The sequence below is a fragment of the Elephas maximus genome, chromosome 12 (genome assembly GCF_024166365.1).
Source record: "Elephas maximus indicus isolate mEleMax1 chromosome 12, mEleMax1 primary haplotype, whole genome shotgun sequence".
In the NCBI taxonomy this organism is placed as follows: domain Eukaryota; kingdom Metazoa; phylum Chordata; class Mammalia; order Proboscidea; family Elephantidae; genus Elephas; species Elephas maximus.
Genome location: NC_064830.1, coordinates 88,098,196 through 88,120,251, shown reverse-complemented (window position 1 = coordinate 88,120,251; position 22,056 = coordinate 88,098,196). Strand labels below are relative to the sequence as shown.

General features: G+C 52.8%; 1 protein-coding gene across 1 annotated transcript in view; it reads right to left on the bottom strand.

Moving 5' to 3' along the window:
- Positions 1-327: 327 nt before the first annotated feature.
- KATNIP (katanin interacting protein) overlaps positions 328-22,056 on the bottom strand; it is a 201,643-nt gene continuing 179,914 nt past the window's right edge. Inside the window, exons 19-28 of the mRNA XM_049902788.1 lie at positions 21,725-21,902; positions 16,389-16,554; positions 12,986-13,143; positions 11,311-11,375; positions 9,697-9,807; positions 8,640-8,779; positions 6,612-6,713; positions 5,547-5,707; positions 5,327-5,415; positions 328-2,364 (exon numbers count right to left, since the gene is read on the bottom strand). Of these exons, the coding sequence (XP_049758745.1) occupies positions 2,306-2,364; positions 5,327-5,415; positions 5,547-5,707; positions 6,612-6,713; positions 8,640-8,779; positions 9,697-9,807; positions 11,311-11,375; positions 12,986-13,143; positions 16,389-16,554; positions 21,725-21,902 (1,229 nt within the window). The 3' untranslated portion in view covers positions 328-2,305. The remainder of the gene's footprint in view (positions 2,365-5,326; positions 5,416-5,546; positions 5,708-6,611; positions 6,714-8,639; positions 8,780-9,696; positions 9,808-11,310; positions 11,376-12,985; positions 13,144-16,388; positions 16,555-21,724; positions 21,903-22,056) is intronic.

The window sequence follows — 22,056 nt, the reverse complement described above, 5'->3', positions numbered from 1 at the left end:
CCCACCCCCAGGGGCTGCTTTGTCCAGAAGCCAAGAGATGCCAATGAGCACCTTGGAGGACAAAGGGACGTGGGGAACAGGCATCTGGGAAACTCCAGGGCCAAAGCCCATAGGGTTGTGTCCTCCCCGGGCTCTCCCAGGATTTATGCCTTGACTAAAACGTTCCAGAGCTGTGTGATTTTAGGCAAGTTCCTCAACCTCCCTGTGCCTCAGCTCCCTTATCTGTAAAATGTGGAAAATAATAGTGCCTACCTCATATGGTTGTTAAGTGGATTCAGTGGGTCAGTGCTTGAAACAGTGCCAGGCGCGTCACGACCTCTCCCTGAGGACTGGCTATTATTATCTGTCTGACACAGCACGACAACTCGCCAAGGAGGCAGGTCTAGTCATAACCCCATTTGCAGAGGGGAAAGGAGGGATCAGAGCGGGCTTGCCCGGGCCCCTCAGCAAGCAGCAAGTGATCTCTGATTCAGTTTTTGCAGGCAGCAAGGGCTCCCTCCCTTCTGACCCCAAATCTAGTGCAGCAGACTGTATTCTTAATAACATCTTTTATTGATTTTGCAAGAGAAAAAAATAGAAATTTATTTTAGAGTGAATGCCTGTACAACCTCTTTTCCCTCCTAAATTGCATGGTACATACAATTATTATAAACATCAGCTCAGATTCTGGGAGCGAGTGTGTGTAGTATTTGTGCAATCTCCCTGACAAATCTGACCCTACTGATGCCTTGGGCAGGAATGGAAAGCTGGATTCTTTTAAAGCAACAGCACTGGCTTTGGTCACTAAGAGCTGGCTTGATCGGCAGAGACTTCCCTGGGAAGTGGTCCAGGAGATGCCCGCCACATCTGGGAGGTGAGCAGAGAAGCTGGGGGCTTGGAAGCCATGGGAATGATGGATCTGCTCCGGAGAAACAATTCCTTATCTTTGCATCAGCCCCAAGCTCCAAATGAAAAGCGCATTTGCATAGTTGCTCCCGCCCAAGCTGCAAAGCTCATAAAGTATTTGCTCGGGCTCTCAGTTGCATAGGAACGTACTTAAGAGTACAGTATCGCGGCGGGCTGGGCTGGGTGCCAGGAAAACAACGGATTAATATTTGGAACGAGAAATTACCCACCACTGGGAAACCAATTAGGTCCCTGATCCAAGCTTGTTACATAGATGGAAATAGATGCATTCTGGGCTCCTTGCGGCTGTGGGTGCAAGGCACATTTCCAACTTGCTGGGAAGGGGCTGGAAGAGGGAGGAGTGGGGCACCGGGGCCGAGGCAGAAAGCAAGCCCGAAAGCCTGAGAGCAGATCCTGAGCAAGATGGCAAGGGCACGGAGTAAGGGAACAAGGAGGTGTGCCTCTTTGGCCCGGGGTGAGGTTCTGGTGCGGCCACAGTCCACTTCCTCTGCCTCACCCTGTGCCCAGGTCTGTGCATCTGGTGGATTCTGCCACCCTCTGGGCTGTGAAGCTGCTTGCCCACCTGCCCGCCATGCTTTCTGGGCCTGCAGCACTGTAGAAATGCCCTTGGCATGTCAGAGGGACCTAGTGGGCACAGCTCACTCCTTTCCTCAGCGGGACACAGCCCTGGGCCAGCCCTTGTCAGTTCTGACCAGAGGACAGTGACCTACACACCCAGCTCCCTGAGGGGCCCGTCTTTCTTGACTGGGCCTGGGCAGGGCCCAGAATGAGTGAGGGGGTTGTGGCAGTCCTGACCAGAAATTCGAGGGCCAGGAAACAATCCCACCTTCACAGCCAGCTGTGTTGGCCCCCTAACGAGGCAGAGATGTGCAGACAGTGTGTGTGGGGCCTGCGGCAGGGCCTCCCCCAACGCTCCTCACACAATGCTGGTATTGACTGGTTTTTCAGATTAAGCCATGAGCTGGGCCCCAAGCAGGCTTGATGGGAGGTCTCCCCGTCCACCTCACTGTCCTGGTCCAAGTCAGGGCCAGTCCAGGTATCACAGGGCAGACCTGAGAGGACATGGGCCCTGATTTGCTGGGTTTTGTAGCAGAGGTACCAAGGGAAGTGCCCCTGGGCTCCTGCCACTGGCCTCAGAACTGCAGGGGAAGCCCAAAGGCCACATCAAGGCCTGCAGCGGCAGCCTGCTTCCTCCTGCCTGTAACGCCTATATCTCCCAGGCTTCCCATTCCCCAAGTTCCTTTTCCCTGCAGTGGTTCTCTTCCAGCCCCAGGGTCCGGGCTGGCCCACACTGAGGACTGTGGACAGGGGACACTGGTTGTGGGAAGCCAGGGGCAGAGCCCTGGCAGGAGGTGGGGACCCGCTCTCTGCTGGCTGGCGGCTGCTCTCCCTGGGTCAATCAGTACCGCCACCGTCTTGCCGGCTCCTTCTCGCTTATGCAGGTTTTGGGGCGTAAGGCTGTCGAGGCAGAGCACAGAAGGACCAGAGTCACTGAACCTCAAATCCTTGAGGGACGCCCATGCCCGCAGAGTGAATCCAAACTGCTTGGGTTGCCATTCAAGGCCTGTAGGGTCTGGTGACTGCCTGCATCTCCCAGGAACCTCTGAGTTCAGGGCTCCTGGCACCCTGACCCCTGCCTAGGGTTTGCGTGGCCCTGCCACACCTCTGGGCCTTTGCCCTGCTGTTCCTGCTGCCTGGCAAACTCCTCACAACCTTCAGGAATATCTCAAATGCTACCTCCTCTGGGAAGCCTCGCCCTCTGCTGGCTTCCCACAGGCCTCAATGCAGGTCTGCCTCCCCTACCTGCTCCTCAGCCGCCAGCCTGGATGGTGCGGTTAGTGCTGTTCTCCAGGGCCTAGAGCTGAGCCTGGTACATCCTATGAACTTGTGTGAGTAAGGGAGTCTGGGAAGCCTGACCACCTTACAGCTCAACAGTCAGCCTGCAGGAGGGGTCCGGCATCTAGGGTGAAGGGAGGCTGCCTAGGGAACTGGGTGGGGTGGGTCCAGGGTCAGGTGCCTTCGCTAGAGCTGAGCCTGGCTCATGATGGGGACGTTTTGGAGGCCCCAGGTGGCTGCTTCGAGAGTGGCTGCCCAGTCTCCAGGCAGAGCTAGCGAGCCCCTCTCTCAGGATATCTCAGCCTCTGAGACAATGTGGGGTGAGGGTAGTAGGAGTGGGAACCTAGGGACCCTCCCTACCTGGGACCCTCGCTCCCTCCTGGGGTCAGCAAGTGGATTCCGCAGTGCTGAGGACAGAGCTGGGAAGCTGAGGCAGATGCCACCTCGCAAGCGGCAAAGCCCCTCACCCTGGTATCCCATTTGGGGCTCGCAAGCTGCTGTGATGGGGCATGGCAGGAAAGATCAGCTCCTCTTACAGGGGGAAACTGAGGCTCGAGAAGAGAGGGGTTTCTCTAAGCTCTGACAGCTAACAAAGTAGGTGGCTGGGATTTGAACTCAGGTCTGCCTGCCCAAGTCAAATGCTCTAAAAATACATCTAAACGCTGAGCCTAGATCTCGTTTTACTGTCACAACAAACCTACAGGATATTACCAGCTGCCTTTTAGAGACAAGGGCACTGAGGCCCAGGGAGGCTGGAGCTTGCCCAGGTCACACACACATGGGCAGCAGAGCTGGGGCTCAGACCCCATTGCACGTGACATTCCACGCCCTGCCTCAACCCCTTGCTCTCTGGCCTAGTCTGTTCAAAGACATCCTTGCTCTTGGAGCACAGTGCCAGGGAGGGTATGGGAAGGAGGCAGGGTGACCAAAGAGGGCAGGCTGGCAGTGGTCAGCCTCAGGCTCCCCCCCATACCCAGTGCCCACCAAGTCCTGCCCACTCCACCTTCTCATGGTCTCCTTCTGCCAGCAGCGGCTCCACCATCAGCTCCCCAAAGCCCTTCCCTGCTCCTGACCCCCCACCCCCAGGCTGGATGGCCTGCTCTGAAAGGCCTTCATGACCATGGCGCTCCCCTGCTCACAATTCCCAGGCCCCTCCAGGTGAGGCCTGGCTCCTGGCCAGGCAGTCCCTGTGCTGGCACCGCCCACCACTCACTGTGCCACAGCAGCATAAGCTGCCTCCAGTTCCTCCATGTACTGGTCCAAGTCCTGGGCCTCCTGCAGCTTCCCGAGCCTTTCCTGCCTCCCAAACTCCCCATCCTTCAGATTAAACTCATTCGGCCCCTTCCCCACACCTCTCACTTTCACGGCTCCCTCCTGGGTCCTCACACTGCCCCTTTCCCTGGCTGGCTGAGGCTGGCTGAGCAGGCCCGGCAGATGCTTGATCGAAGACATCTGCAAGAGTGGGTACGCCTCAGTGGCAAAAACGGAGCCAGCCACATTCCCCAGACTTGTCAAGGCAGAAAACTATAGATATTTTGGATCAAGATCAAAGGGTTGCCTAAAGGTAATCAGACACTTCAACTAAGGAGACGGTTCCTTGTCTGAAGAAGTGCTATAGCGTACGTGATTAAACAGGGATTCTTGAGTCAGACTGTCCCTTCTAGTTCTAGCAGTGTGACCCTGGATGAGTTACTTAACCTCTCTGTGCCCCTGTTTCCTCATCTATCAAATGGAGACAACGACAACAGTCCCTACCTCACTGGGCTGTTGTGAGGATTAACTTAGCTAGTATTTTAAGGCATTTGGAACACTGCCTCACACTATTGAGAAGTTCGCTGTTACTACGCAAGATTATCTTTTAAAAACTCTACACTGGAGCATGCCACATCTCCACAAAGCTCCTCAGTGGCTCCCTTTGCACCCTTAGCATGGCCAGCATTGTCTGACCCCACCTGTCTCTCCCAGTTCATCTCCTGCCCTCCATCCCTCTGGGCCCCAGTCACACTGGCCCCCTCTGTGTGCCTTAAATATCCTGAGATCATACGTGCCTCGGGGCCTTTGCATTGGCTGTTCCTTTGGCCTGGGTATATTCTTCCCTGCCCTGGTGCCTGGCTCCTTCTCATCTTTTAGGTCTTGGCTCAAATGCCACCTCCCCATCCCCCAGGCCCCTTTAGGTAAAGTTCCCGTTCCCATGCCTCCCACCCCATCCACTTTCTATCCCAGCCATTTTTCCCCAGGGCTCCTCACAGGAGCTGAAATCTTCCCATTTGTTTGCTTACTTGGCTCCTGCTTGTTTCCCCACGGAACACAGATGCCAGGAGGGCTGGGCCCTCGACTGCCCTTTCCCCACCTGTACCCATAACACCTGGCACAGGGGACACCATACCATGTTATAAGGGGCCTGCCAGGAGAAGGTAACAGTCTGCACTGAGGTTCTCCACCATCAGTCCCTCCCCAGCCCCCTAGCAGGCTTCTGGGGGGAGAAGAGTGACCTGAGGGTGGGCAGGAGAGAGCGGGGGTGGGAAGGCTGTCATTGCATTCTGTTTGGTCCCAATTCCCCAGGCGGGGGAGACAGGAAACTGACCTGGGTCAACGGCACTCTGCTTCCGCTTAGAGTTGGTAACAATCTGGCTCTCATTCATCATCTGGACGTCCTGATCCTCCACCTGGCTACTGCGGGAGGGAGAAGACCGGAGATGGCTCAGTCTGCAGGCTGTGTACATGTCCTGGCCATTTGTCCTCACCAGAGGCAGGGCCACAGCTGGCCTGGCTGGTGGGAGGGCATGTGCTGGGCGGGGACGCACCTGATAGTCGTGTGCTTCTCCTGGTGGCAGATCTCCGTGTCCTCGGTGAAGAGGATAGTGTGGTAGGGTACTGTGGGCTCGCATGTGGGCAGGATGCCCCCCACCAGGTGGCTCACCATGGCCAGGATCCCATTGTACACCAGCAAGTCATCCACCAGGAGCTGGACAGACAGACACAGAGGAGGGCTGGGTGGCAACCAGCTGGCAGTGCAGTGGGGTGGAGCAAGGGCCTCCTAAGCATGGCACGTGGCCACCCTGGGTGTGCGGGTGACCATTTTGATATGAACAGTTACGTGTTTCAGTGGGGACTAGCAAAGAACATTTAACTAACACTTCAAATCCCTGGTTTCATAGTGACCATGGCTTAGCACAAGGTAAGTAAAATAAGTGAGTCAGTTAAGCAAACAGTAACTAATTGATGGTACAGGTGTAAGCTGTGTGGGCGGCAAAACTTAATGGTGGTACCTGAACGCCTGGGGCTTGGGAAACAGGAATCCAGGGGGAAAAACTCTGGCCAGGTAGCTGGACAGCCCTGGGTTCAAATTCTCCTTCCCACGTTTGACCTTGGGCAAAGTGCTGCACTGCCCAGAGCCTGGCACCCTCTTCTGGAGGTGGTGTCAGCCCCAAGGCTTACTGTGTGCCAGGTCTGCACTAGTAACTCAGATCTCCACAACCATCTGACGAGGATGCTGAGGCTCAGTGGGGTTAAACACCGCTAGCCTGCGAGGCAGAGCAAGGAGGCCTCAGCTCTGGGGTCCCTGCCTTCCCCAGCCAAGTCATTTCCCAGCATGAAGAGCTCCCAACCCGGTGTGATTCAAGCAGAAGAGAGAAATAAGAAAGAAAGGCAAAGTCCCTTTCTATGTGTTCAGTCTGATGGTTCAAATCGATCCAGGGAGGTTTCGAATTCGAGACTAGATGGGGAATTTCTCTGCGTCTGAGTACCAGGCGTTTGTGTCTGAGGTTGAAAAGAGAGAAGTAAATCACACTGCGACAAATGATAATTGCTGGTGGCCTAATTACCAACGAGCATAATTATCTCAAAAAACCCAGCTAATAAGTACTTACGCCAAACTCCTTCACCCCTCGGTGGGGTGTTTTTGAGTAATTCCACAGCTTGATCATTGACACGGTGGTAGGCAGATCGAAAATCACATAAACCCGGTTCACCTGTCAGAGAGAACAACTAATTAAAACAGGCGTGTTTGGAAACAAGGGCGCTCGCCTGAGCCAGGGTGCTGGGTATGGGCAGGGGACAAGCCAGGTGGGCAGCCCTGGCACTGCCTGCCCACGCCCGCCAGCCTGGGCTGCTCTGGTCCACAGGGTGTGGCAGGCAGGCACCTTTCATCTCCTAAAAGCACATCTTGAGTCAGGTCACATGTGGCTGCGTTTCCAGCAAACTGCTGAGCTGGCTCTTGGAGGGCCTGTTTTCCTGGGCCTGGCGTGGCCCTCATTTAAATACCAGCGTTCCAGAGGAAACCCACTGCTTTTCCGCAAGGCCAGGCCCAGAAACACAGTCTGGGGCTCCATGGGCCAAGGGACAGTCGCCAACCACAGAGCGGAAAGCACTGCCCCGAGGCAGTCCGCCTGCCTTGACCCCCGTTTGTCCTTTCCCTAGCCTCATAATTCAAAAGCAAAGCAGAGGCCCTAAAGGCACTGCTAGGTAATTTTAGGCATATATCCTTGAGCCTTCCGCTGGGGGGAGCAGGGAGGGGGCTGCCCAGGTCAGGGGCAGAACTCAGCTGGTAAAGTAGCACCCAACGGCCTTGAACAGCTGCCCCCCACCCCCGCAACAAATTTCAAATATAGGGGAGGAGAAAGTAATAGTCACTCAGTGCTGACCACAGGCTGCAGCCTTCACTTTGCCTCAGGTCCTGGTTTTCAGCCTGCGGCTGTTCTAAGGATGCCCCCAAAGGGTGTGTGGGAATGGGGGTGAGGTCAGCCTTCTGGCTGAATCAGGGAAACAAAAAAGGTCTAGATGAGGTCCTCAAACTCTGAGCCTGTAGGCTCAAGCAGGTACAAATGTTTAACTCTGGCTGGGGGATAGACAGTTGGAGCAACCCACCCCATCTGAAGGCCTTCAAGAGAAAGGCCCTGGTAAGCACCGTGCTGGCCGCGTTCCAGACGGCAATGGCCGGACTGGCTGGTGGGCCACTGGTCTGCAGTCCCAGGCCCAAAGGCAGATAGATCTATGCTTTCTCCCCTGTGCAGTAGTGGGACTGGGGCTAAGGGGCTGACCTCAGTGCAAGCGAAGCTGATGGAGCCTCAGTGGGGGCCCATTTGGGGCAGCCTTTGAACAACATCAGTCACACGACTGCCGGTGCTGTACCTTCCTGTGTCTTCAGAGGAAACTGTACCCCCTCCTCCCGTCCAAACACATGGAGTTGAAATAGGGGACACTTCAGTGGTCTCACAGATGCCCCAGACCCTGCTGCACATCTTGACCCAGGCGTCTGGGCTCTGAGTGAGGGGTGGGCAGGTGCTCAACCCACCAGAGATAACCACACTCCCCGTGTCCCACTGTCCCCACCTCCTGGCCTATCTCCTCCCTCTCTACCCACAGCTGACCAGGCCTGGGTGGGCGAAGGCCCGTGCCTGGGCTCACCATGAGGCCTTGGGACAAAAAGATAAGCAGGACCTGGCAGCCTTGGGGCCAGAGTGGGCAGGGGTGGCTGTGTTGGGGTCAAACACCTGGTGATGCTAGAAGTAATGACAATGACTGTGGAGAGACCGGGCTGGGAGGGACAGGCCGGGGGTTGCTGAGAGTGGTGGAGGAAGGAAAGACAACCATAGTGCACCCACAGAGACCAGCTGTGCCCAGGCACCCAGGCCTGTGACACCAGGTTTCCTGGCCTCAGATTCCCAGGAGGTGCCTCATCTTCCTGGTGCCCCCTTGTAATAACCGTCCCAAAGAGGTAGAACCACTGGCCTTAAAGAGGTGACCCCATCAATCAAGAGCGTCAGCAAAGACCTATACTATCCTGATGGCTCCGAGGCACTTGATTTATGTGAGATTACCTAGGTTGGCCTGGAAGAAAGAGACCCGGGCCAGAAAGTCCCCCTGTCCGGGAGTGGACACTGCCACTGGGAACCCACCAGGCCCGGCAGGATGGGAGCCAGCCACATATGCCTGCCGTCGCTGGTGTTGTTCACTTGGTCGATGAGCTTGTCAGGGGTTCGGACGTCCCCACATACGCCCTCTAGGGAGTTCACGCTGTCTGGGAAGGCGGCGATATCTGGAGAAGCCTGTCAGCTGTCATAACCGGAAGGCGATATGCTTGGCACCAGGGGCCACACTCAGGGCCGCCAGCCTCTGTCATGCTGACGGCGCAGCTCAGGGGATCCGGGGCTGCCAGCACTGCTGGTGCTGTGGGGCTGGGGGGGCAGAACCACTGTGGCTGCTCAGGGCAGCTGGAGGCAAAACAGCCAAATTAGACACGTGCGAGGGAAGGAGCATGCGGGGCCTGGGGAGAGTGGGTGGGTATGTGTGTGCAGCGGTGCAGTTCCAAGCACAAAGGGGAGAAACCAAGCAGAAAGCTGGCTGGAAAAGAGGATTTTCACAGAACTGCCAGAGGCAGGAGAAACATGCTGCTGCTTTGGAGGGTGGCGGGCAAACTCTGAGGTCTTCTTTTGGAAGGGAACAGGGTGGTTGGTGGCTGGATCCTGCCTTTCAGAAGGGAACAGGGGGGTGGCTGGATCCTGCCTGTCATATTTAGAAACTCACTGGGCTAGTAGTCTGCAAATTCTGGTGTGAGTATTCCATGAACAAAGGGTTCCATGGTCAATAAATTTGGGACACACTGAGTTGAACACAGCAAAACAGGCTTCTCCCTGCAGGACTTGTCAGAGCCTTTAGAACTCCAAAGTACCTATGGTTCTCCGGGAGGGGGCTGCAGTTGGTAGCGTCTCCCAATTGCCTCGGCCAAGGGACTCTTTGTTTTGTGAGGCTCCTGTAATTGATGCCTCAGAGGCAGGATTGGGAACTGCTCTCTGCTTTGCCCTCCCCCAAGAGTCAGTCTCTGGCTCTAAACAAAGCCCATGGCATTTTTAATTCAGGGCTCTGGTTACTCTACATTCAAGGCTTCTGCTCCTTCCCCCACCGTCCCATGCTCCCTTCGGTTTGGAGGAGCCTCCTTTGGCCCTGGAAGGATACTGTTTTCTGATAGAGGAATTTTTTCTCCTCGCTCGTCATACAGCTCCAGGCCGGTCAGGCCAATGTAGTAGGGGTCGCCCCAGCTGGTAAGGAGCTGAAACTGGAAGATGACTGGTACATGTGATTAAGGAGAACCAGGTGAAATATTCTGGAGAACAAAGTGAAACAATGACATAGATAACACAGATTTTTCTTTTTGGTTTATACAAATGAAAGAGAGAAAAAAAAATTTTTTTTCCTCTCACTGAGACTGAAGCCTATCGAAATATATATCAAATTTTCTTTAATTTAAACTGCATATATGTATATACAGCCATTCCTCATTTACCGACATGGTTAGGTTCCAAAGACCAGGTCGTTATGCGATAATTGGGATTATGTGAAAATGTAAGACAACCACATCAGATCACAAAATGGAGGAGAGTTACATCATGACATAACTGCCAAGTTACATCATTACATAACTGCCAAATTACATCATTATGTAACTGCCAAACCACTGGGAATCACAGCCCAGCCAAGTTAACACACAACCATCACGGCCAGCATTACTCTCGCCTTCTACCTTTGCATTCGTTACTTCCAGATGTACCTCGTTGATGAGCAAAATAGTCGGATAGTAGATTTTTTATTATTGTCATAAAAGCAAAATGTCAGGCAGAGAGAGTTGATAAATGAGGAGTATATATATATGTATATTTTGGGACTGGGTTTTTATATCTAAAAGAGGAATTCAGAACCTTTTTCCAGGGCCCAGGAGACAGGGGATGTGGATGTTCCCAGGGAGCAAGCCCAGCCTCTGCTTCAACTGGGTGGGGAAACACTTGTGTCACAAACTCATTGTATGATGCTGAACAAATGGCTTCCCTGTCTCCTGCCTCAGTTTTCCTGGTTGTGAGATGACAAGAACACCTGGCCCCTTCTCTACCCATTTCAGGTGTGCAAGAGATGAAGGTGTGTGGAATGCATGAGCTTTGCAGCATCGGGTGGTGGGGTGGATAGACCAGTGGCCAGGAGGGTGGAGTCCCCTGTAACCACCACTGCTTCCAGAGGCCCACATGTACAACCAGGAGTCAAACCCTTCCTCAGGAAGCAGATAGGCCCTCCTACCCAGGAAATGGTGTAGCTAGAGGCAATCTTTCCAGGAGAACATAATGGCGAAAGAGCCAGGCTGCCAGAGTTCACTAACCTGGCCCTGGCCCTTCCCAGCTGTGTGGCCTTGGGCAAGTCACCTAGCCGTTCCATGCTTGAGTTTTCTCTGCTTTGAGATGGGAAGACAGCAGTACCTACCTCATCTAGTTGTTGTGAAGACTGAGTTAATGCAGACAACACATTGTGACAGTGCTGGGCCATAGTAAGAGTCTAGAAAGTTTGAACCTGGGAGTCCTCACCACCCTCCGCCACCGCAGCCCATCCCACAAGACTCCATTTCTACCTTGGGTTGTCCGGCCAGGTACTCTCTCTGTGCTGTGGCCTGCCTGAAAACCTGGCAGGCAGCTAAGGCCCAGATACCTTGGAGCCTTGGCAAGGTGGCTGCAGGGCCTCGCCCTTCCTTGGTTAATGACAAGGAGCTGAGGGGCCTGGGCTGTGCGGGCGGGGCAGGGAGAAGGATACAGCCACACGGCATCAGTGGTGCCTCGTAGTCCATGCTTGCGTGCTCCTGGCTTTTCATGTGGGGCCTGATAAAACACAAAACAGCACTGTAAGGCAGAGCCCTGCCACTCAGGATTGCTGCTCGGTTATTCACCTGGGCACAGGCCTGGAAAACATGGCAGCTTAGCGGCCTCCTGGGATGTAGAGACAGGTGAGGTCTCTGCTTGCACGGACTTTCCGTTTTACTGGAGGGGCTACTGTACAAAGGTGACAGTTGTCACCAATGCTGACATGGTGCTTACTCTGCCAGGGATCACTGTCGTTGGGGCTTGACAGACAGGCACTCTCAGTCCTCCAAACAACCCTGGGAGGTGGGCACTGTTGTACACCTGAGATGCAGATGAGGAAACTGGAGCAGAGAGAGGTGAAGTCACTTGCTCAAGGTAGGTGGTCGGTGTGGAAGAGGGACGTGACCAGAGGTGGTTCAAGTGTGGAGCCTTCTTTCAACCACCCCCACCTCTCCACAAACAAGGCAAGTCTGTGGTGTGATAAGAGCTATGGGAGACCCATGGCAGGGCGACGGGGTACGGGGACTGGGTGGGGGCAGGCTACTGCAGGTGGATGGTCAGGGGAGGCCTGTGTGAGCTAAGGGCTCAGCATCAAGGAGGAGGGAGCCATGGGAAGAGTCAGAGCTCAGGATTCCAAGGAGAGGAGCAGCCAGAGCAAAGGCCCTGAGGCAGGAATGAGCTTGTGGAAGGGGGTGTTTGCTCCAGAAAGCAGCTAGAGGGATGGAATGGGGGACAGGATGCAGTGAGGAAAAGGAGAAGAGGTAGGAGGTGGGGAGGGCCATGAAGGCTTCAGCTTTGTGATTTTGAGCAAGCGGCTTCACCAGTCAGGGCCTCAGTTCCCACATCTGTAAAATGGGCATAACACCCCCTGCTTCGAAGGTTTCTGGAATGTATGACTACAAAGCACCTAGGCATAGCAGGCACTTGGAAGGAGAACCCTCACTTCCTTTCCCCTTCATGCCCCTCCCCACAGCGCTTCTCTCCCCAGTCTGCAGCCAGTCCCCTCCAGCCCTGGCCTGGTTTTCTTCCATGTCAAGGGCAATGCTACAATTAGGTGACTGTTCCTAGTGACCAGCCCAAGAACCCATCCTGGCTACTGTGGAGAGAGACTCATTTTGTTTTGAGAGCCTGGCCTCTGGTCTTTGGACATCAGGGGGTTTAAATGAGTAAACTTAACATGGCATTTACAAATTGTTATGATCCTACAGCAGCTGAGACTGGGGCCAAGAAATCCCAGTGAACCCATGAAACGTTAGCCTCAATTTTTCTCTTTGAATCTTTCTAAATCAGGAACGCAGAAGCAAGAGAAGGAAGGCCCTTCCCTGGATTGGCCAGCAGGCATTGCTGGAATCCAGGCAGGCTTAGCCTCTCTTCCCAGCAGGAAGTGCGATGAAACATTTAAAATTTTAAAGCACTCCAGACTGTGAAAAACCCAAACAGCCCCAGACAAAGCGGGTGCATCCCACAGGCTTCCGGAGAGGCTTGGCTAAGCTTTAGAAAACGGCCCAGTTGAAAAGCAGTGTGTTTGATCATCATTTTAAAACCCTTTAAGTATACGCTTCAGAGCCACGTGCAGAGCAAGTGTCTAGACCAGGAGGGAGCGCTCCCACAGTCTGCAGCCCGCTCACCTCCTGGCTGGCTGGGGCAGCAGGCGAGGCTGCAGGTAGTCCACAAAGAGGATTTCTTGAGCAAAATCAAAGTGGCAGTTCCCCGGCCCCTTCCGGATGAGGAAGCCCTCTGCGGGGGAGACGCACAAGCCGTCCAGGGAGACGTGGACGATTTTGGCCTGCAAATACAAGAAAAACCACGTGTGAAGAGCTGGAGCCGCCGCAGGGGAGAGCAGAGGGTGCTAACACTGCTGGTGCTGCGGCCGTTGGCATTTACAACGGAGCCCCTAGGCTTCAGAAATGGCTTGGTCTGGCTTTTCTCCCAAGCCAGAAGCACCTGGCTGGGCCCCACTTTCCAGGGTCGTCCCCTCCTCCATGCCAGGTGCTGTGCTGGGCACTTGCCAGACAGCACAGTATGAATGAGATGAGGCCCCTGCCACAGTAGTCACAGACATAGCTTCTTTGGCCCACAGGGCTCAAGGGCGGAACGTGACTGGGCCAAGGGCCCACCCACCTCACCGGCTGCAGGGGCCTGAGGCGCTATGACGTGGAGTCAAGGGCATGAACTCGGGTGCTCTGACATCCACCATTAGTAGTTGCGCAACCTTCTCACACCTCATTAACGAGCTAACGTATGTGGAGTGCCCAGAACAGCACCTGGCACAGAATAAGCAATTTTTTTTTTTTTTAAGTGTGAACCTGTCCCATTCCTTCTTTATACCCCCGCTCACACTCACCACCTCTCCTGGCACCTTCCCTGGAACAGAATGAGCCACCTCCCAATCTTCCTCCTCACAGCACCTAGCTCGTCCTTCCTTAGGGCATGTATTTATTGCCTGGCAGAGTCCTTGGTGGTTTCTGGGTCTTCCTGGATGGCAGAGGCCCCGGCTGGACTATCTCTATATCCACCTCAAGGCCTGGCACACAGTAGGTGCTTACCAAGAGCTTGCTGAATTGATGTGGATCCAGGCTAGACTGTGCTGGCCAAAAGGCTGGGCTTCACCAGTAAATCTCAAAGCCTCATGGGAGAGTATGAGGGGGCTTGGCCAAACCTGTGCTGTGCTCCCCAAGGTGAGCAGAGGGGCGATAAGCCAGCACCTTCTCTCTGACTACAGATTTAGAATCAGGGCTCCTGGATGCTTTATCCCACCTTCGTGGTTAGCGACCTGGCCCAACCGCCGGCCACACTGCTGGAGTTTCCTCTCAGAAAGGGCAGAGGGGCAGCTCCAGGCAGAAGGAGGGTCTGTTCTGGGGATCATGAGCAACTAATGTGTCCTCAGCTCTCAGGCAGTCCCTGCTACGTCAGTCATCAGAGCTCTCTGGGGTGCAAGTGGGACAGAAAAGGAATTTAAGGGCACAGAAACCTGAAAAGTATAGGGTAAACTGGCTTCGGGTATGGCTGGATATGGGGACCCGAGGATGTCACTAGGACCTGGGCTCTGTCTCTCTACTTCTCTCTGCTCCGCTTTCATCAATCTGATTCCAACTCGGCTCTAAAATTGGACTTATGACCCTGGCTTGGCTAAACTGAGACCAGCACCCCGCTGGGCATGTGATTGGTTCAGGGTTGTGGCTGAACCTGAATCAATTGGGACAGCTCTTGGGGTTTGCCGCCTCATCTTGGAAGGGGAGTTTTCTCTTTTGCTGGACTTGGGGAAAGCAAGGTGTAGGCTTGGGAGCTGCCAGGGTTCACCCTGTGGAGACGGTCCCCTGAAAGCGAAACCTAGGACGGTACAAAGCAGAGGCCCACAAGCCCCTACCCAACCTCCAGAACCACTGCCTCCCCAGGAAGCATCTCCCACTTCCCAGGAGAGATGGCCCTTGTCCCTGTCCTCTGCTCATTCCCTAGGAGGTGGCTTCTATAACCAGCCCCATCTTATAGTTAAAGAAACTAGAGTTCAGAAAGGCGAAGCCATTGGCCTGAGGATACACAATGAGTGGAGGAATGAAAGGGAGTCCAAGGTCCTGGCTTTTAACCACAACCAGGGCTCCTAACCAGGTGCCCACCCTGGGGAGGCAGGTGTCCAAAGCACTGTTCTGGGGAGGGTCCATTGTTTGTATCACACTAAACTTGGGGATGTCCTCTCAGATCACATGCCCCACCTCTTGTCTCCTCATGCCACCATGCCCACCTGTCACCAGCTGTTGGGAACCAGACCTGTGAAGCAGGGACTCTGGGCCAAGCATTCCAGATGGTGAATTCAGGTCAAGAAAGCTCACCCAGAAAGGCTGCGATTTGCTCAAGGAAATTTAAAGGCCCAAAGGCACATCTTAAGGCAAGAGAATGTTTTCTTAATGCCAATGTATCTGACTTTTCAAATGCGCCACGCCTCCAAGAGCACTTACAAGGGCATGGGCAGCTCTGGGGGGACTGTGGACTGCACGCTCAGAGGAGTCATGGCCGCGGCACGCGCAGCCAGCTCGGCTCCACGCCACTGGGGGCAGAGGGCTGGGCTGGCTGCCGACCCCACACAGGTCCCATAGAAGGAATTCTGTGGGGTGGTAGGTACAGAGGGCCAAGCCCTGGGTCCGTCAACTTCTGTGTGACAAAGGACGATGGCAACCTGATGAGGCAGGTGTTACAATTATCCTCAGTTTGCAGATGAGGAAGCTGAGGCCCAGGGAAATCAAGCCAAAGGTCACACAGCTCGTAAGGGTCAGAGCTGAGATTCACACTTGAGACCTTCCGACTTTTGGGCTCCAGCTGGGTCATTCTATTTTAGGGGCCTTTAGCCTCCCTTTTTTTTCAGAGGAGGTAACGATGCTTATTTGTTCCTAGTTGCACGAGGTGAAGAACCCACAGGAAGCAGAGCTTCTGAGGCTCGTTTCCCTGTTCTAACAGTGGCTGAGTTTCAGACACCCCCTGCACCTTCCCGTCCAGCAGGAAAAGGACGTACCGTGGGAATTAGCAGGGTAGGCTCCAAGTCAGGCAGAGCTGCCTGGAGCTCAAGCTGTGTGATCTTGAGTGAGTAACTGAACTCTTCTGAGCCTCAGCTTAATACCCTGAAAACTGGGGGTAATAACACCTGCCTTATAGAGGCTGGGATGAGGGTCCAACCAAATGATGAATGCCTGCGAAGCCCTCAGCACAGAGCCTGGCCCCCAGTAGCCTTCAAAGAACACAGGGACACAATTTGCCATTACAAGTCAGGGGCTGGGCTGCTAGAGCCTCCCTTGTTCCCCCCCAGAAAAAACGAGGCTCTGCAGTTTCTCGAGTCTGCCCTGGGCGCTAAGACTGCATTTGCTGTTTGCAGAAATAGAATACAACAGCAGCGTGCTCTCTCCCTGGTCGTAACCCCACCTCCACCAGCTCCATTTGGAAAGTTCTGGAGGATTTATGCTCCTCTCTGGCAGCCACGCCAGTCATTCATCAAGGCGCCGTTTCCCTGATGGTGGACGGAGCCCGCCACTGTTCCCGGCTTACCCCTCGATAGGTGTCCTCGGGAGATTTATTGTAGTTCCAGAAACGCAAGCCTGCGATACTTTCAGCCCTGTCGAAGCGGATCGTGACCATGTGGTCCAGCCCCGGCGAGAAGGGGATAAGCCACATATGCTCATCCTCCATCGTGATGTTGGCTCCGTCGATTAACCTGCACCCAATGGGAACGCAGAGGCGAGATGGGGGTGGCCTGGCCCATGGGGAAGACATCACAGCATGGGGCCAGCACCCATTCATCTCCCCACCGTGGTCACCCATCACCTGGCACTAGCCTGGCTAAACAGGCTCACTAAGGGGAGATGGGACTAATAAAACGACAGCAGGGGGCCACCCTTCACCTGTCAGGTTAGACAAGATACGAAAAAAGGAAAAGAAAAAATATGAGACTATGCTCTTAAAAGATTGCAAGACAGAGAAACAGTTAAGCGCGTTTGTGCAGTTGTTAAAATGATAATCGTGAGGATGGTGCAGGAACACGCTATAAAACCTAGGTAGGAGTAACGGCAGCAACGTCAGAACCTAACTTCAGGCGGAGTAATGACCAGGATCAGCACAAAGCTGATCCCTACGAGGCAGAGGTCAGACATGCCTCCACTCTCCAATCTTTTTATCAGTTCTGACACCAGCCGTCCCTCCCCCTGCACTCTTTATTTCTCTGCTGGATGGGACAATCCGTTGCCCAAGGCCACACTGAACTCAGAGATCCTACAGCTAAGTGGTTTATTAAGGAATAGGATACAACTGAGGACCAGGACCAACAAGCTACCACTCAGGATCAGGATCAGACCCCCAAGGACAGGCTCCTCTTGGCACCCACCGAGGCAGGCTCCTCTCAGGCCCCCTCAGGATGGGCTCCTCTCAGCCCCCTCAGGACAGGCTCTTCTTGGCCCTGCTGTCACTGCCAGCTCTGCCACTAGGTCCCTTCTGGACCTGTCCCCATCTTCAGTGTTACAGCCCTTGACCTGTGTTACAGCTATTTTAGGAAGTTCCTTGCCTCTTTCTCTCTGTTTCTTCCTGCTTTCCTCTTTCTGCTTCTTTCTACTTCTTTCTGTCTCAAAAACCTCTTTGGGGTCCACTGCTTATATACACAATTCCTTGTCAATTTCAAGGCATGGCCCCTCCCGGGGGGTGGGCCACACAAACTAACCAATCCCCTCTTGATAGGCCACAGACAGTTCATTTGCATAGCAGGTTACAACTCACCTCTTTTGCATAGTCTATCGACCAATCCCTGACAATGTGCATACCAGTCACAGGGCAGGCTGCAGCCCAGAGCCAGACAAAAAGTATCAAACCACGAGTTGTTTACAGCTTACCTAGGAAATGCCAATCAACCTGGACAAAAATAACAAACTCTGGGGTAGAAAACTAGGGCAAAAGTAATTCCTCAGGGCTTAGGGGAAAAAAATCTCTCAAGCTGTTTTTCCAAACAATCAAGACAAAAGGCACATAAAGGAGCTCACTTCACTACACAGAGGAAGGTAGGCTACAGGATGGCAGGAATGCTGACTATATTGTGGGAAAAGGAGGAGAAAGGCCAGGTGAGATTAGGCTGAAGTCGAAACCATATTTGACTCAGACGGATTGGTAGGTGAGTATTTTTCTCTATTTTCCAAACTTGCTATAAAATTGTTGCATTGACTTTATGATACGATTTGAAAGACCTGTACCCTTTCTTTCTTGGGATGGAGAGAGAGATCCTAAAGCGGTGGGGTGAACTTGGCAGCTTCTAGCATAGGACAAGTACACGAAGGGGCAAGTGCCTCTGTGGGGAGCTGGTCTGGCCTTGGTACCCCAGGGCAACCCCCAACTATTACTAGGGTGCCTCCAGCACCCTGTACACTTCTCAGCCACTGTTCTGGAAGTGTCACCTGGGCCACATTGTACTCTCTTCTTTCCCAGTTGCTGGCTCCCCCTGCTCCAGGACTCCTGCCTTATCCTCAACCCTGCCCACATTTGTTCCAAGGACCATGCTGCCTCTGGCTGCCCTCATCTGCCCAGCAAGCCTTAGCCTAGACTTCACACCCTTATCCTGGCTCTGGTTCATGTGTCTGGCAATGTCACTGAGAGGCCTGGCCCCAGAGACAGGGACTTAACCGTCAGCCTCTTGAGCAATCCCCTACCCTGTCCCCTCATTTTTGTGAGCCTCTCCTACTCCATACCCCTGGCCTCCTGGTGACCTCAAGGTGTTGACCTGGGAGAAACTCAGCCTGCTGCCATGTTTCCTGGACTTAAAAATAAATCTTAAAAAAAATACATATTCATATTTTAGAGTTTTGGATTTGGAATAAATCTTACAATCTAAGTGTTCATCCAAGGAGGTAATGTTTCTTTTTTCTCCAAAAGGCTGTTATTAGATTGATGGATTGTGTGTCTTACAAATGATGGCATCTTAAAACTGAGGAAACTTGGCAGTACAACACTGTTTATGGAACTAAGCTGACTGAGGATTACCACCAGAAAACCTTCTATTTTCCTTCCAAAAGCAATTACCTCTCTGTCTTAGAAATGGGGCCATCTGGACAGGAAAATGGTTGCCCAATTATGAAAACAGAGAGAACTGCTGAAGCATTTACAGTTGACAGTGCAGGGACATCCCTACGGATCCCCCCAAGAATATCTAAATGATACTTCCCACCTCTGTCCATGAAAAGGCCTAGAAACAAGGACTAACCCATTAGCAATGGGCATCCCTAGTGGCTAGATTATGGTCTCTAAATACCATTTTCCACTAAAATGAACCAGGGTTTTTTTGAGAAATGGCTAATGCCATGTCTGGGACAAGAAATGTACAAGATGAGCCTGGAACACCTTGTCACATCAGACAAGAAGAAAGTTATCAGAGATTACTATCTTAAAAGGACTCAGGAGTCCATGTGGCTAAGTCCCCAGTGTCCACGAAGGGGCAATTTGAGCATCGATAAGGGTAACAACTGCAATGGATTGAGACCCAACAAGCACAGTACATTTAAATCCTTGAGTTTAAAATGACTCTCAAAAACAAACAAACACTTTAGAGTACGCTAGAGAACCGGTTTGTTATTGTGAAAACTGACAGATAAAGGAAAAGAATCACACATTTAGCCTGTCTTTCCTGTTTGAATTGTACCTCATAATAACCAAACGTTTGGGAGAAAAATTCCCTTTATGGCAGGATTTTCAGCAAATAAGTGAAAAAGAAATGATACCAGAAAACCAAACCCAGTGGCGTTGAGTCAATTTCAACTCATAGCGACCCTATAGGACAGAGTAGAACCGCCCCATAGAGTTTCCAAGGAGTGCCTGGCAGATTCAAACTGCCAACCCTTTGGTTAGCAGCTGGAGCACTTAACCACTACACCACCAGGGTCTCCACAGGAAAAGAATATCACCATTTTGCAAGCCCTAATGAGTTAATGGATCTAGGCATTGAGCACCAATGACCATCAATGTCATTTGACAACCAGATATTATATATGTCCTGATGTAAACACACAGCAATAGCCATAAAGGTGTCTCGCCCCAAAAGTCAGACCTCAATCTGATCAGGCCTCTTGATCTAATTAACCATTTACAGAAAATGCTGGGGAGCAAGGAACAGGTTAAACAATATCATGGGCTGCAACTAGTCAGGTCTAGACTCCGCAGGGCAAAAAACCTGGTTTCTTCAGCAGAAAAATTACAAGGAAAAATGAAAAAAAGATGGAAAAGGAACCTAGAGATTACAGAAGGCTTAAAAGGCATATAAACAACATACGGACCCTATATGGATCTCAGTTCAAGCCCACAAACTCTTAAAAAAGGAAAGAAGAAATATGAACACTTGCTGGATATCTGGTAATTTAAGGAATCACTGTTGCTTTTTTTTAGCTGTAATAATAATACTGAGATTATGTCTTCTTATTGTTTAGAGATACCTACTGAAACATTTAGAGATGAAATACTACCGAGTCTGTGATTTGCTTCAAACTGATCTGGGACCCATTACCATTAACGCTGAGTCAATTCCGACTCATAGTGACCCTGCATGACAGAGCAGAACTGCTCCATATGGTTTCCAAGGCCGTAACTATATATATATATATTTTAACTATATGGGCGCAGACTGCCACATCTTTGTCCTGCGGAGTGGCTGATGGGTTCAAAACATTGACCTGGAGTCTACGGGGCTCCAGGCCTTAGCATGCGGAAGCTCGATATGCCAGGATGCAGAGGTCAGAGTGGCCTGTGGGCAGGCAATGACAGTGGGGGATAAGGGCCATGATGAAGGGAGCCTACCACTGACACCGTGTGCACTCTGGGCCAGGCCAGGCGGCACAGCTGCAATATGACAATCCCCTCCCCCTCTTCCAGCCATGGGAATTATTGTCCTATTCTACTGATATGGAAACTGAGGCTGGGGAGACAATATAAGTGCACAGATCCCACAGACCTGCATTCAAATCAAGACTCTGCCACTTAACCAGTTTGAGACCAAGTTTTGAACTCTCTGAACTTCAGTTTCCTCATGCATAAAATGAGATGAGGCTTAAATGCATGAATACCTATACCCCGTTTAGCATAATCCAGACCCTAACATTTGATAAATGCTGAGATAATGGCAACTATAATATTGTTGCTACGACCATAGGTATTATTTTTGGAGCGGTTAAGAAACTTACTTAGTCAGCCTGTAAGGAGCCGAGCTGGGATTTGAGCCCCCATCTCTCTGATTCCCTAGACTCTCGTTCACACCTGCAGGCTAAGCCCAGGTCCAGCGGCTGTCCTGAGCCGGGGTGCTGAGCACTGGTCTGCAGGTCACGGGGTCCCTGTGGATCAATGCTATATCTGACTTCATAAGCCCAGGTTGGGTCAAGTCAATTGTCCCCTTACTGACTTGACCCAACCTGGGCTTATGAAGTCTGACAAGTGCACAGGGAAGGGCAGCCGTGGCCTCCTGCAGAGCTTGCTCAGCATTCACCTCCAGCCTCAAGGAGGAGGGGTGGGAGGCATGCATGCTTAAATGCAGAGCCACCCACGGGAGGGCTAACCAAGTGGATACTGTGTGCCAGGCACTGTGTTAGTCACAATGGAGAACACAAAGACCACCGCTGTATCTGCAAGGACAAGGACCCATTTTGAGTCCTACTGGCCACTTCTAGCTGTGTGGCCCTGGGAAGGCCATCTCCCTTCCCCGAGCTTTGGTTTCCCCTGACTGTCAAAGGGGAAGACCACAGACCTCACAGCGTGGCTGCTAGGAGGTGACACGAGAAGTGCTAGCTGATGTTTGTGCCTGACGTCAAGATGCAGAACAGGGTCCCTGAGCCCCTGCTGGGAAAGTGAAGCTGCTTGTGGATACTTACTTATCCAGGGTGCGGGAGTCATCGGTGTACTCGGGGAGGTCATTCAGGTCTCTGGGGGAGGCAGATATCTGGTGCAGGCTGATGGGCAGTGCCTGGCCATCCCTGCCCACCACCTCCAGGCCTGTGAGCCCCAGGTAGTGCAGGTCCCCCCAGGAGGCAGTGAAATTCAGCTGAAGGCCTATAACAGGAAGCAGAGCAGTCCGTGAGTACCAGAGCTCCAGAGACAGGTACCATTTGAAGACAGCCTCAACTGTGAGTGTCTTGAGGCGGGCTCTGCCCTTTCTTCTCCAAGGCTCTTGGGCCAGAGCCTTGTCAAGGCTCAGGAAACATCT